The sequence below is a fragment of the Eleutherodactylus coqui genome, chromosome 3 (genome assembly GCF_035609145.1).
Source record: "Eleutherodactylus coqui strain aEleCoq1 chromosome 3, aEleCoq1.hap1, whole genome shotgun sequence".
In the NCBI taxonomy this organism is placed as follows: domain Eukaryota; kingdom Metazoa; phylum Chordata; class Amphibia; order Anura; family Eleutherodactylidae; genus Eleutherodactylus; species Eleutherodactylus coqui.
In genome coordinates, this window is record NC_089839.1 from 84,048,445 (window position 1) to 84,064,579 (window position 16,135).

The 16,135-nt window shown below is 43.1% G+C and overlaps 1 protein-coding gene across 2 annotated transcripts in view; it reads right to left on the minus strand.

Moving 5' to 3' along the window:
• The window catches only part of MRPS5 (mitochondrial ribosomal protein S5), an 87,619-nt gene that overhangs the window by 37,941 nt on the left and 33,543 nt on the right, over positions 1-16,135 (minus strand). For both annotated transcript variants that reach the window (XM_066595818.1, XM_066595819.1), the window contains exons 3-4: positions 350-475; positions 12-245 (exon numbers count right to left, since the gene is read on the minus strand). In XM_066595818.1, coding sequence (XP_066451915.1) covers positions 12-245; positions 350-475 — 360 coding nt within the window. The remainder of the gene's footprint in view (positions 1-11; positions 246-349; positions 476-16,135) is intronic.

The following is a 16,135-nucleotide window of genomic DNA, read 5'->3' on the forward strand; positions in this document are numbered from 1 at the left end:
AGCTTTCTTACCTCCATTAGGACCTGGGTCAGGGTGCCCAACACTGATTCCTCCCCAGCTGTTGCCAGTCCATCCTCTAGCTCTCTTAACCCTTGTCTTTCGTTGTTTTTCATAGTAGTCCCTATCCTGCATTATTTTGGCTTGTTGGGCTTCCAGCTGCTCTTCATCCCGCTTTCCTATGGCCTGTTTGGTTCCACTTGATAATAAAGGAGCATTTAAGCCTGGCCAAAGATATCCGGATTTCCCTTGAAACAAAGAAAAAGTTCAGAACCAGTCTGTATTTTAGGAGGGAAAACCCCCCACCAAAAGAAAGAATACTGAAAACAAACAGTCATTTAAAAGGACTTACCATCTCCAATGGCCTGGCCAATATTAAGATTTTTTTTAATCCTCTTCTTGGTTCTTTTCCCTCTACTCCTTTGAGCAGAGATATTAGATTCTGCCAACACTCCTTTCCATAGCTCATCTGCGGTCACTGCAGTAATAAAATGAAGGAGCTTTTAGTCAAGATATATAGAAGGACTAAAGGTACAAGAGAGAAGGGTGCGAACAATAGAATATAATTATTATGCTCATAGCTGTGTCATAAGCAGTAAACATTATATACCGTGTTTTCCCAAAAATAAGACAGTGTCTTATATTAATTTTTGTTCAAAAAGGTTAAACTTTTTTACATGTATAGCTGCCTGGACACTATTTAAATTGACTTTAACTGTTAGCAGGGCTTCTATTTCAAGCACTCTCAAAAAGCCTGAAAAATCATTTTGCATCCTCAAAAACTCTGGAAAATCATGCTATGTCTTATTTTCAGGGAATGTCTTATTTTCAGGGAAACAGGGTAGGTGCAAGTTCCAGATTTCTGTTACTTTCATTATCACTGATGCCTGCAGTGCCAACCAAGCTGTTTCTGAGAAAATCTGAAATAACTGTGAAAGGTTATCCTACTGGACGTGTAGAGTCAATTGAACTTTGCCAACATTGCTCAAGGGGTGCAAGTCTGCTCTGAAGAAGAAAGTAACCACAATAACATTTTATAGGATAGGTTTAAGTAATGACCCGGTATTATGGGCAGGGCCAGGGGCGGATTGGGAAATCCAAGTGGTCCTGGAAAAAAAATAAATTACAAAACATGGCCCCATATGATAGGTGGGCCCAAACCGGTAACAAGTGGGGTGAATACAAGTAGTAGGGGGTCATCAGATCGCCTGCCGCAGCCACGAGGGTGTTGGGAGGGGAGAAGCCTTTATGGCTTGCATGGTTCACCACAGCAGATTTACATGTTAGTCCTGGCGATCACATTAAGGTGCCGCCTTTCTCTAACCCGTTAAGTCTCCATGATGTAAATGAACGTCATAGACTGGCCTGTCTTTACCTTCTATGACCGACATTTATGCCTTGTGTCCCCGTGCCGACTGCTAGCTGAGCTCTGGCTGTAATGCAAGGGTCAGAAAGACTCTGATCCCTGTCATTAACCCCTTAATGACATGGCCTATTTTGGCGTTGAGGACCAAGCGATTTTTGGTATTTTTCCATCTCTATTTTTCAAAAGCCATAACTTTTTTATTTTTCCGTCGACGCGGCCTTATAAGGGCTTGTTTTTTGCGTGGCGAGCTGTAGTTTTTATCGGTGCCACTTTTGTGTACATAGACTATATCGTAAAACTTTTATTATTTTTTTTATGATAACAGGGAGAGAAAACGCATCAATTCTGCCATTGATTTTTTAAATTTTTTTTACAGCGTTAATCATGCAGCATACATGACACACTAAATTTTTTCTGTGGGTCGGTACGGTTACAACGATACCAAAGTTCTTATATTTTTTTGAGGTTTTTACACTTTTTTGCAATAAAAACCCTTTTTTTGGGAATCTTTTTTTTTTCTCTATAGCTGCATTCAAAGTCCTGTAACTTTTTTATTTTTCTATGTACGGAGCTCTATAAGGGCTTATTTTTTGCGAGACAAGCTGTAGTTTTTGTTGGTTCCATTTTGGGGAATGTACGGCTTTTTTGATCACTTTTATTGCATTTTTTGGGAGGCAAAATGCTAAAAATTAGCATTTTGCCTCTTTTTTAGCGTTTTTTGTTACGCTTTTTGCCGTACAAAATAAAAAGTGTGTTCAACTTTTTGTACACGTCATTACGGACACGTCAATACCCAATATGTGGGGTTTTAATTTTTTTTTATGCGAATATTAGAAAAAGCATAAAAAAAGGGTTTTTTTTACATTTTTCTTTTCTTTTACACTATTTGAGTCCCTCTGAGGGACTTGCAGCACTGTGCCTATGATCGCTGTCATAAAGCATGGCAGAGATACTGCTCTGCCATGTCTTATCGCTTATACAGCGATCATAGGCATAGGCAATACAGGACGCCAGTGTCTGGCTTCCTGTTGCCATGGTGACAGGCCGGGCTCTCGCGATGACATCACGAGTGCCGGCCGGAGACACAGAGGAAGTGCGGTCCCTCTGTGAACTCTTTCCCTGCCGCGATCTACTTAGATCGCGGCAGGGAAGGGGTTAACAGCGGGGGGCGCATCTCCGATGCCCCCCCGCTGTTGCAGCGGGACGCCGGCTGTGACTGACAGCCGGCTCCCGCTGCGGGATAGCGCGGGATCATATGTGATCTCGCGCTATCCCCAGGACGTACCAGTACGTCCTGGGGCGGGAAGGGGTTAAACACCCTAGATGCCACGGTCAATAGTGACCATGGTATCTAGGTGGTTAGACTGAGGGAGGAAGCTCCTTCTGTTCCCATCAGTCCCCACAAATGCAACTGCAGGTGTTCCCGATGGCATGGTAACTATGGCAGCCGGAGACCTAGGAAAGACCCCCCCCAGGAACGCCACAGCTGTATGCCTATTAGGATGAGCCTATAGCACTGCCGAAGGCCTCATGTCCATGGGGACAGATCCACTCCGGGTGTCCCGCACGCGTTATCCGCGCTCCATAGGGATGCATTGGACACCCGCAGGTAGTTAATTACCTGCGATGTCATTTTCCCTTGAGGCGCGGATTGCGTGTGCGGGAAATCACCCACACCATGCTCCATTTTAGTGCGGGTCTCCCGCAGGCTTCTATTGAAGCCTATGGAAGCCATCCGGATCCGCGGCACACCCGCAGCTGAATTCCTGCTCTCCGGCGCGGGAGCACATCCACCAGGGCTGAAGAAAGAAGATTCAGCCGCGACGGAGGGAAGATCCGCAGCGTCCGGACAGGTAAGTAATGCTTATTTTTAGGCCTCATGTCCGCAGGAAAGAAGGGACCCGCTGCGGGATTCTGCATGAAGAATCTGCGGCAGGCCTGATTTTCCCCGTGGACATGAGGCCTCATAGATTGCTTTCCAGTTTTAAACACACATGGAATAATACTTTGGCTTAGGCCGAAGGCACACGGCAGAGTCGGATTTCGCATGTAGGATCCCACAGCGGAATCCAAACCGATGCCTCCTGCTTACCTGTCCGCAGTGTTCTTCATTTGTAATGTGGATGTGCCGGCCAGCGCACATGCACAGTACAGATGACACCATGCTGTCGCTAGGTGATGACGTGGATTACGCGGCCTGTTCGCAGTGACAGCTTTTTTGTAGAAGTGAAGGAAAATAAACCACAGACACATAGTATAACTAATCATCATGGCCCATATAATCACCTCCATACGGTCAGTGAACAAGACCAATTATACCAAGACCCACATTACCAATAATAAGGGGCAAATAATCCCACCACACCAGGATCACATATTATCACCACAAAGTGATTAATACAAACATACTGACACTGAATAAAGACCACTACAAAGATCAGCATTACCAATAACAACACTGTAGAAGGGCCAATACATACCCAAAACCATAACCACATAATACAATGGTTGCTGAAAGAAAAACAACACCTCAGAGAGACCAATATTACTCCCACCCACACAAACACACAAACAGTGGCCATATAGCAGTGTGCAATAGATCTACACTGGCACTCTGCAGACTGTATAAATGATTACAGTACTGATATACAAATGGCATCCTCCCTAACTGGAGTTGTTCACTTTCCCTTTTTCTGCATCTGGCCCAGACTGTCATGATCATTTCTCCCAATCACAACTTGTCTCTGTACAATTTGACACAGACCTCTTTGACGCCTCAATTTTCCGGGAAATAAACGTTGTTTTCCAAACTTCTATATAAGCTCTCCAACCATAGTGCCCCAAATAGCAGTAATACCACTTGAGGTGACCTACGCAGTAATAGTAACCCCCTTTTTGTGCTCCCTGTAGGCATCACACAATAAGTGACACTTGTTGTGTCCCACACACAGAAAAAAATGCCCCCACCCAGCAATCGTGCCCCCTCGCAGGCCCCCCATTCAGAAAAAACTGTCCCAGGACCAGACCGGCTCACCAGGAATATTCCCGGTGGGTGGAATGGCCAGTGTGTCCCTGGGCAGAGCATACATAAAGGGAGGGGGAAGTTGCTTATCTTGGCATAGGCTGGGAAGACGTTGCCGCTGTAGTATCCCAAGACAAAGCAGCCTAAACTCCATCCCTATTCTCAAACACATTTTTCATGCTTAGGAGGAGATAAAAAGGTAAAAACAGATGAAAGAAAAGAAGTAATCTGTATTGCCAATCAAAAGAGGAAGGAAAAATGGTGGCACTTTTTTCCCCCAATTCTTTAATTTTGGATCTGGTCTTTTAACTGTTCACCATATTGGAGCTCAATTACGAATACGGTCATAATACTGTCTAAAAGTAAGACAGTGCAAACAGACTAGACAGTCGTAATGTGCCGGATTTATCACAGCTGCTCTGCTAAATGAGAAATCTGTCAGATCTGAAGACCGTGTAATTAAGTTTAGACCACCGTTCAGTTGGCTTAGTCCTATGCCATATATTCTGCCACAGCCCGACAGAAAAGGGTCCGACATTGTATGAAAACACATTATATGTGCTACAATTTCCACCATAAAACTCGCAGTTTGAATAGTAAATCTGCCCCATTGTGTTTCTGGAAGATCTCTTGCCCTAAATAGCTGTTCTTGTGGACTTTACGCTTGTGGAATACACCACATTCAGCTTAGGGGCTGTTCACACTAGGATTAAACAGCCAGGAATTGCAAATGTTTTTATACAAAAAAAAAAAAAAAAAAATTCTGGCTTTGTATACACATAGGCTAGAGTGGATCACACAGATTAAAAGTGTAGAGTTTGGACTAATTTTAACCTCCCAAGTGCTTGAGGACATTTTCTTCTTTTTTTGCCCCACGTTAAAATAAAGCAAAAAATAAATAAAATATATGAACGTGTACTTTTTTTTTTTATTAACCATTACAGTCAATGGAAAATGTATGGAAACTTACGGCTGTACGTTTCTATACATTTAACGTACATATTTTTTTCTAACAAATGCCTTAAAAAGGAAGAAAAAGTTTTCAACTACAAAACTTTATTAAGAAAAACATATATGTAAAAACAAACACAACCGTGTAGAAACGAACGGCGGTTTAAATGCACATGTAACCCATACGTTAAAACGTGCATGAGAATCCTAACGTGAGCCCCTTACATATAAAGTTACACGTAAAATAAGTTTCTGGAGAATAAATATCAGCCTGTTGCTTATGTAGGTGAGGTTTTATGTAAGATCAAAATCACAAAAAACTTTTCATCGGGTTTGTAAAGAAACCAATTTTCCCAAGGTTAAAGAAAACAAAGGGTGATGTTTCAGTGATACATTAAAATTGGTTACACACTGTAGAAATCAAGAGTGACAAGAAGCAGTAATAACAGAGATGCCAGACCGCACACCTAAGCAATCCATTATTTTCTGTATGCACGCCATTATACAAAAAGAAAGAGAACATAAAGTAATTGTATGACAACACAACAAGCCCTGCAATACCCCACGTGCAAAGCGTTGCGCTTGCAAATAAATGAAATGCTCGCCTTTCTGCATAAAACGTATTTTTGTATTTGTACGGTCCTGACATCTTTGGGTTTGACAATACAAATCTTTCCGTGACGGAAGAGAAGCTTTGAACAATGTGAATTCTACTCCAGTAATATCCACTGAATAAGTGTGGACTAGTAAAAGCAACACACACACACACACACACACACACACACACACACACACACACACACACACACACACACACACACACCAGATTTCTGCATTGTTTACTAATAAAATATGGTCCGATTGTTCAATAACAAATGTAACTAAACTAGTCCTATTGGAATGCTGTTGCACAACCTGAGGAGGGCTATACACACAAGGCATCCCAGAAATACTATTGGGAAGCTTGAACAATACTTCTACAGCACCTCCTATTGGAAGGCAGCATTCCTGCAAGTCACAGTCAGACTTTTTAATCCAGCCTTATGACAACAACTGGGAATTGAAGGCAAATGCCTAGTCATGGTCATATGGCTTGCCCAAAAAGTCTGACATTGACTTGCTGGAATGCCGCCTTGCAGTGGGTGTTGCTGCAGGGGTATTGTTCCAGCTTCACATTTGCAGATTTCCCAGAGGAGCATGCAGGGCCTTATAAGTCTCCTCACACACCTTCAAGGTGCCCTCCCTAAGGAGAAGTGATGCCCTTCCTGAGAAATGCCGATTACACATTTGCAGGAAACAATGGCCCCAATTCCTCTTCAACATGTGGAAATCTTATTTTGCAGCCAAAGGAAACATTTGGTAGCGGTGACTGCTGCTACAGGGGAATCTACAGGTCATTACATTTTAAGATTCACTTTGACTCCTTGTACGTTGGACGTTTACTGAATGTGCTCAATAAAAAATATGAACAGTTTATTGTGGTTTATTCATTCAGTCGCTTTCGACTCTTTGTGACCTCGTGGTCCAGCCCACACCAGAGCTTCCTGTCGGCTGTCACCACCCCCAACTCCAACGAGGTCCAGTCCATCACCTGGAGGATATCCTCCATCCATCTTGCCGTTGGTCGGCCCCTCCTCTTCTTGCCTTCCACTTTCCCCAACATCAGCATCTTCTCCAAGGTATCCTGACTTCTCATTATGTGGCCAAATACTTCAGTTTTGCCTTTAGTATCCTTCCCTCCAGTGAGCAGTCTGGCTTTATTTCCTGGAGTATGGACGGGTTTGACCTTCTTGCGGTCCAAGGCACTCTCAGCATCTTCATCCAACACCACAGTTCTATTTTCCTTTGCTCAGCCTTCCTTATGGTCCAGCTCTCACATCCATAGGTGACTATGGGGAATACCATTGCTTTAACTATGTGGACCTTCGTTGTCAGTGTGATGTCTCTGCTCTTAACCATTTTATTGAGATTGGTCATTGCTCTCCTCCCAAGCAGTAAACGTCTTCTGATTTCCTGGCTGCAGTAATCTTTGTGCCTAGATATATGAAGTCTGCCACTGCCTCCACGTTTTCTCCCCCTACTTGCCAGTTGTCAATCAATCTGGTTGCCATAATCTTGTTTTTTTATGTTTAACTGCAACCCAGATTTGCATTCTTCTTTCACCTTGGTAATAAGGCACCTCAGCTCCTCCTCGCTTTCAGAAGATGTATCATCTGCATATCTAAGATTGTTAAGGATTCTTCCAGCGATTTAACTTCAGCCTTGGATTCACCAATCCCCGCTGGTCGGATGATGTGTTCTGCATACAAGTTGAATAGGTAGGGTGAGAGTATACACCCCTGCCGCACTCCTTCCCCAATCTTACACCAATCTGTTGTTCCATGGTCAGTTCTTACCATTCCTACTCGATCATTATACATATACAGATTCCTCAGGAGGCATACAAGGTGACTTCCCCATGCCACCAAGAACTTGCCACAATTTATTATGATCCACACAGTCAAAGGCTTTAGAATAATCAATAAAACAGAAATAGATGATTTTCTGAAATTCCCTGCCTGCCTCCAATATCCAGCAGATATTGGCGATTTGGTCTCTAGTTCCTCTGCCTTTTCTGAACCCGGCTTGTACATCTGGCAACTCCCGCTCCATGAATTGCTGGAGTCTACCTTCAGGATCTTCAGCATTACTTTACTGGCATGTGAGGTAAGGGCCACTGTGCGATAGTTAGAGCATTCTTTAGTGTTTCCCTCTTTTGGTATGGGAATATACTGTATATACTCGAGTATAAGCCTAGTTTATCAGTACATTTTTTTTGTGCTGAAAGGGAAGGCTTTAAAAAAAAAATAAAAAAAACTTTATACCCAACTCCCAGCCAGTGTCTGTGTTCCCGGTGGTGGTGCAGCAAGCTGCTTGAATTCCTGTGTTTCCGGCGGCAATGCGGCAAGCTGCTTGAATTCTCCCTGCTGTCATTCCCCATCAGCCTCTCTGCTCGGCTCTGTCCTCCCCTGCAGTCAGTGCTGTGTAAGTAAACGCTGTGATTGGATCGAGCGCCAGCCAATCACAGCCAGCGCTCAATCATTCACAGCCAATCAATGAATGACATTCACTGATTGGCTGTTAATGATCGAAGCCCGACTGTGATTGGCTGGCGCTCAATCCAATTACAGCGCTTACTTACACAGCGCTGACAGCGGGGGATTTGAAAGCCGAGCAGGGAGAGGACAGCGGGGAGAATTCTAAAGCAACTTGCCGCATGCTGTGTAAGTAAGTGCTGTGATTGGATCGAGTGCCGGCTGTAATTGGCTGGTGCTCAATCCAATCACAGCGCTTACTTACACAGCGCTGACAGAGCCGAGCAGAGAGGATGGCAGGGGATGACAGCGGGGAGAATTCAAGCAGCTTGACGCACAGACGCCGGCTGGGAGGTGAATAGGAGGGGGTTTTTTTACCCAGTATATACTCGAGTATAGCTCGGCTTATACTCAAGTCAATAAGTTTTCATAGTTTTTTGTGGTAAAATTTGTTGACTCAGCCTATACTCGGGTCAGCTAATACTCGAGTATATACGGTAAGTTGATTTTTTACAATCTGATGGCCATTCTTGTGTTTTCCATGTTGGCTGGCATATGGCATGCATCACCTTGACAGCATCATCTTTCAAGATTTTAAACAGTTCAGCTGGGATAACGTCGTCTCCTGCTGCCTTGTTATTAGCAATGCTTCTTAAGGCCCATTCAACCCCACTCCTCAGGATGTCTATCTGTATCCTTCCTATACAGATCTTCCGTATATTCTCCCCACCTTCTCTTGATCTCTTCCGCTTCTGTTAGATCCTTGCCATCTTTGTTTTTGATCATGCCCATTTTTGCTTGAAATTTACCTCCTATGTTTCTAATTTTTAACTGTTTAGGATTTATTAATTTAGTTAGGCGTATGGTCACGGCGTATTACGTAATGCACTGTACCAATCTCCCATAGGCCTCCATGGGTCAGTTCAGGGTTTCTGTCTTTCTGCTCCACTTTTAGAGAATAGAAACTGATATAAAACAGAAAAAAAAACTGGTCTGGAAAGGCCTCTGCTTGCTTCCTTTCCGTTTCTTGATTCGTTAAAATAACACTGCAAACTGTGCTATTTTTCCGTCCCAAAAAACAGAAATTTGACAGAATGGAAGCAAACAGAACCCTTTCTGTTTGCTTTCCGTTCTTTCAAAATCCCATTGAAATCAATAAAGAAACAAACAGAACTGATCCCTAACGCAGGTGGCTCATTCCATTTAAAGAAGGAATTTTTGAAAAATTTATGCTAATATTTTTTGATGATTTATGTTTTTAGGACTCTTAGAGGGTATATTTTACTATTCTCAAATACTACTTCCAACAAAATCATATCTAATACTGCACTCACACTTGACCATGCAAGTTTACACGTGTTTCCAAAAGTTTTGACAGATTGAAGAGAAAGATTTATTCATTCAGTCTGCATTTCAGTATAGAAGTGAATAGATGTTTTTAACTAACACATGTAGCCAAAAATAAGCCAGTGAGGTAATGTAACTTATTATATTTGTTATATTATGTAATTTATACTAGAATCAATAGCCCACCAACTAGATGTCCGGTCTGTTACCAAGAAAGTGTAATTAATCGCTCCGTTAGTTAATGGTCATTATAATTTACAACAAAAGTTCCTAATTTAAAAGTCTTATAAGGTTCATATATATTGTAGATACTGGTTACTGAATAGATCTTAAAAAAAAAAATAAAAAAGATTCTTATTTTTAGTAAGCTTACATTCAAACACGTCCTGTCTGTTACCTATACGTGCTGTCTGTTAGCATATGAAAAAATACATTAGGGGTGTTTATAACTAACAGATCAGAACAAGTACAAAGCAGACAATCTTTTAAGAGAATACTGAAAATAATGCGAAAGAGTCTTGATTATATATTAACTAGGAGAACAGAAATTTTGGGAAAAAACAAGCATTCTGCAATTGCTATTCATTTGCATGTCCTGTCTGTTACTAAAAGTCACGTCATTTACTAAGAGTTGATAGAAAGTTATGAGGTATGACAGATACATTTGTCACAGTAAAGATTTGCGTGTGCGTGTCCTGTCCGTTACCATGGAATGCACCAGGTGTGAGAGAGCTCCCTAACTTGTATATTTTTCATTATTTGTCCCTCTCATAGTCATCTGAAAATACATACTGTGTTTCCCCAAAAATAAGACACTGTCATATTAATTTTTGCCACAAAAGAGGCACAGGGTCTTATTTTCAGGGGAGTTCTTATTATACTTACCTAGCAGGCTCAGTCCAGGTCCCTCCTGCTGCTCTCTGGATTTCCAATGCGCTGAGCTGCACCATTGATTGGCCAATTCATAAATCGTGCCTCCACAACGCGATGGCTGTGATTGATTTTTTGACCGCAGCTCAGCCAATTAATGCAGCTCTCGATGAACCAATTACAGCCATCGCATTGGTTAATCGAGCACTGCATTGATTGGCTGAGCACCGCTCAAGAACCAAATCAGAGCCATCGCTTTCTGGAGGTAGGATTTATGAATAACCAGGAAGTGATCTTCTGTGGGCAGCCGAGGACTGCAAGAAGCGTGTCAGAACTCCAAAGAGCAGCAGGAAGCTTACTTGGTTGGACCTTAAAGAATCCTAAAATATAACTTTTATTCTAATTAATTAAAAAGGTATAGAAGGACAAACATATACATGTATTTACAAATAGAGAAAGGATTGTTGAAAATAATCCATTTAGAGCCACTAAAGCACTAGGATAACGACTGATTTGGTTAAGTTCCAACGGTGGGCGCTCAACCAACTAGTTCAATCAGTCCAGAACGTAACAGATATCTTGGTTGTTTACAGTGATTACAGCGCAGGTGTCTACCCGATAGCTGGGTGACTACTACAAAGAGACCTGGACGGTAAGTTTAGCCCTACGCATTTTCCCCATTAAAGGGTTCCTCAGGGGCAAGAAAAATTGGATGGTTCCAGTCGTAATGAACCGGATAGTGGCTTAGAAGATTAATATATAGAGAGATTAGCTTTAGTTAGACCAGACAGTAGCTAAAAAAAGTTGCATATCTGAGTAAGAGGATAATAGCAATCCAAAAGATATAAGTCCAGATGAACTGGACAATGGTTAAAGATATATCTATCTATCTATCTATCTATCAGTTGGTAGATCCTAAAACAGACCGCAATTTCGTGCAGCTCAATCCCCCTCGTTGATAAGGACTAGTATGATAGAATAAGAAGTCCTAATCTCAGTCATGCCGTTATATTCTAATGCATGTGATCCAAACTGAACCCTCCACTAAGATATCTGGAGTAAGTATGATGCCAGCTGGTCACTGAAATAAAGCTCAGCCAGAAACTAGATATAACCCAAACTGGATAATAACTTCTAGTACAGCTAAATAGCTAACGGCGCAAGCTAGATCCAAAATGAAAACAAAATAAATGAAATAAACGGCGGCATGTCAGCCCTGGTGGTGGCCTGACAGCATGACTCTTTGTAGTAGTCACCCAGCTATCGGGTAGACACCTGCGCTGTAATCACTGTAAACAACCAAGATATCTGTTACGTTCTGGACTGATTGAACTAGTTGGTTGAGCGCCCACCGTTGGAACTTAAACAAATCAGTCGTTATCTTAGCGCTTTCGTGGCTCTAAATGGATTATTTTCAACAATCCTTTCTCTATTTGTAAATACATGTATATGTTTGTCCTTCTAAACTTTTTTAATTAATTAGAATAAAAGTTATATTTTAGGATTCTTTAAGGTCCAACCAAGTAAGCTTCTCGATATATACAATTCTTGGACTCACACTGCCGCTGTGAAATAAAGAGCAGCAGGAGGAACCTGGACCGAGCCTGCTAGGTAATGTATTCCTTTTTTTAATATTGTAATATAGCCAGGGCTTATTTTTGGGGTAGGGCTTATATTTCAAGCCTCCCCAAAAATCCTGAAAAATCCAGATATGGCTTATGTTCGGGGAAACAGAGTATTTTCTCCCTCTCTACACCTTTTGAGTGGGCAAACTCTTTCCGGTGTATTACCATTCCTGTGCTTACCAGTCTCTTCTCCTCTGTTGGCTCTCCGCTCTCACTGCATACATTCTCCCAGGCAGAGAGAGAGAATATACAGCTGCATACCCCCTCCACTCTCTTGGGGCCTAAAGCAGGAATTCCTAGTGTACTTATTTATGATCTGTACATATAATACAAACGATACAATATTATACTTCACTCTAAACCCATGTCCTGCCCCAACTATCTAAAGAGATCATATAGAACAGATAATACACAGAGTATGTAAAGAGGGTTTTACAAGTTATTTTAAATAGACTGCCAATGTTAAAAAAACAAACAAAAAAAGCAAAAAATCCTCACCATTTTCCCTGCAATTCCAGCACCACACGTCCGTTCATGCTGCCAGGCTGCAGAGGTGGTTTGTGAACGGGACTTCACAGACTGCTGCAGTCAAGCACAGATCTCAGCATTCGACTGCAGAGCTCAGCGATTGGCTGCAGCAGCCTACAAGTACCCGTCAACAGGCTGACTTTAGCCTGCGACATCCTGTCAGGAGCCAGCAAACACAATGCTGGGGCTGTAAGGCTTCCATCACACAGGGCGTTTTGTACAGCGTTTAACGCTGCCTTTTCAGCCCAGCGCTAAACGCTGTACAACGCACCCGTTCATTTCAATGGGGCTGCTCACACAGGGCTGAAAACGCAGCGCCTTCCAACGCTGCGCTTTGACAGCGATGCAAGTTCTATTTTGGGGCCTTTTTCAGCCCTGCGTCGCCCATTAAAATGAATGGGCAGCGGTTTCAGCACTGCTGAAAACGCGGCAACACTTGGTGCCGCGTTTTTGGCAGCTTTAACTGCTCACCGATTTTCAGGGTGAGGACTTGCAATAGAAGCTCTACCCCGAAAATCAGTCCCAGCTAGGCTAGAGGAAAAAAAGAAAGTAATACTCACCTAGCTGCTGCGGTCCGGGTCGCGGCCGCTGGTCTCTGCCGCTCATCTGGGCTTCTTCAACACTCCCAAGTCTATTGCCGCAGGCCAGGTTTGAGAACCCCGCCTCCAGCAATAGAGTGCTGTGATTGGTTGTTGGCGCGCTCGATGCCCAATCACAGCCCTTCATTGACTGTCTCAGCCAATCAGAGCTTGCCGGCGCTGATTGGCTGAGACAGTCAATGAAGGGCTGTGATTGGGCATCGAGCCAGTGCCGACAACCAATCACAGCACTCTATTGCTGGAGGAGGGGTTCTCAAACCTGGCCTGCGGCAATAGACTTGGGAGTGCAGAGGCAGCCCGGATCAGCGGCAGAGACCAGCAGCTGCGACCCGGACTGCAGCGGCTAGGTGAGTATTGCTTTTTTTTTTTTTTCTTTTCAGCATCCTTGGCTGCGTTTTCAGCCGAGCTGAAAACGCAGCCAAAACGCTGGCATAAAGTATGCCAGCGCTGCTGAAACCGGGTGGAATCTGCAGTAAACGCCCTGTGTGAGGGAGGCCTAAGGGTAGGGGGAAGACAAAGACGCACTGTTGGAGACTCCCCCACCCCAGTTCAGCATTCTGAGCTTAGGAGTCCAGTGGGCGGTCTCACTCCGTGGACTCCTAAGCACAATGTGAGCAGAATTCTGAATTAATAAATGACAAGCTCTGATGAATCTCTTCCACACTAAACTATATGTCCATCTACTCGACTCCATTACATGCTGCCTGTAGATCAGACTGCGTTTTCTATTTCAGCTTCTGTTTAAATGAATGATAACAAAAAGGAGTAATTTTTTTTCATTGAAAAGAAAAAAACTGAATCCAATAGCACATCATGGGTTTTAAAGGGGTTTTCCAGCACTACCGATGACCTATCTTAAGGACTCATCAATAATTGATCAGTAGGGGGTTCAGCACTTGGGATCCATGCTGCCTGAAGATGGTACAGAGCTTGAATGAGCCCTAGGACCTTTTCTCAGGTCTGTGATGTCAGATTGTCACGTTTATCAGTCACATGGCCTGAGAGTAGCTCAGTCCCATTTTAGGCACAGCCACTATACAACAGAGGACGCTGTGCCTGCGAAGGACTGACGTGACAGCAACACTCACCAAAGTGCCACTGTCCCTTCCATCAGCTGATCAGCGGGGGGTTCTAAGTGACGGATCTCCACCGATCAACTAACTGTTGATGACCTATTCTGGAGGAGAAGTCATCAATAATATAGCGCCGGAAAACCCCTTTAAAAGGTTTGTCTGATGGAAGCTACATCATGGCCTATCAAGCCACTTTCCTCCATAACTCACCAACATACAGTACATTCCAAAAGCAAACAAAAAAAAAAAAAAGTTTTGTTCTTTGCAAAGTTTAACATTAATTACATTCTGTCTGAAAAAAAAGGAGATTGTAAGATTTCCCCGCACTACTGCAATAGTTTTTACGTTGCCCACTATTAAAAAGCTTACTAACTTATTGAAAGAATAGAGCTTCATCTTCTTTATTCCCCTTCCCTCCACTTTGATGCTGTAGCACTCTCGACATTGATTGTTCAAAGGTTCTCTCTCCTTTATATCTCGCCCTTGAAATATACTGCCTGGGGTTTTCACGTAGACGCTCACAAGCTGCAGCTTCTCTTACAGCATCTGCAAACATCTACTCAGTGTTGTCTGCCGTGAACGGAGAATAGGTCTTCGCGGGGAGCTGTACCGGCTCTTATTGAAGAGTACGGTGGAAGGGAAATGTAAACCAAATTCAGCTATAACAGAAGACACCGGCCGCGAGATTCAGCCTTTTTCCGTAGAACTGACGGAAAACATCCTCTAGGCGGTTTAAAGGGCTGATCCTCCACGTTTTGGATAATGATTTTGCAGTATACTAGTTTTTAGCTCAATAGTGCAAGTTAAAAAAAAGACAAGATACTGTTCATTGGAAGGGAAAATGTGGCCGAACAAAAAAACGGAACTAGCTGGGTGCAGTCTCACGGGCGTATGAGAGTTGTGCCTTCATTCCTCAGATACCGCTTGCACTGGCCAGCACACAGTTACAGGTCTCTGTGCTGTCCAATACCTGCGGTCAGTGGATATTGGACCAAGCACCAAATAGGACATGGGGTGTTTTTCCACACAGACCATCGGTGACCAATCACCTCAGTGAATTATCTAGTTGACTATAATGGGTCTATACGCTGCCGTGAAATAGATGGACAACACACGAACGTAGAATAAACCCATGTCTACGCTTAGTTCAAAGCAGTATATGACTAGTTGGGTATAGTGGATCACGAGAATATATCTTTAAGGCTTGCTTCACGCGGAAGCGTATTTGCCCGCGCCCGAGTACTGCGTATTTGCTGTGTGAACAATGCTTTTTGCACACGCATCAGTGTATTTTACTGTACGTTTTGCACCTGGAAAGCCTGTTTGTTTGCACTCGGTAAACAAAGACGCATTGATTGAAATGGCTAATTAGTTCCAGATGTGCTATTTTTTTTACTGCAGAATTGCAGTCATTCGCGCATCTCTTTGCATATTGCAGACAGATTTGCGCACCCCCTTTGACTTCTATGGGACCTTTGGTGTGCAAATATGTAGAAAAATAGAGCTTGTTCTATTTTTTTTTTTTTTTGCAAGACCGAAATGTGCACGCAAAATATGGAAATGTGAATAAACCTTATGTGAATTCAGAGCCTCAAAATTTGGTATAGGAAGACGGCTGAAGGATCATGTGAAGCTGCACTGCTGGAGCTTCTAACCTATACTTGACGCAGGCACAGAGATAAG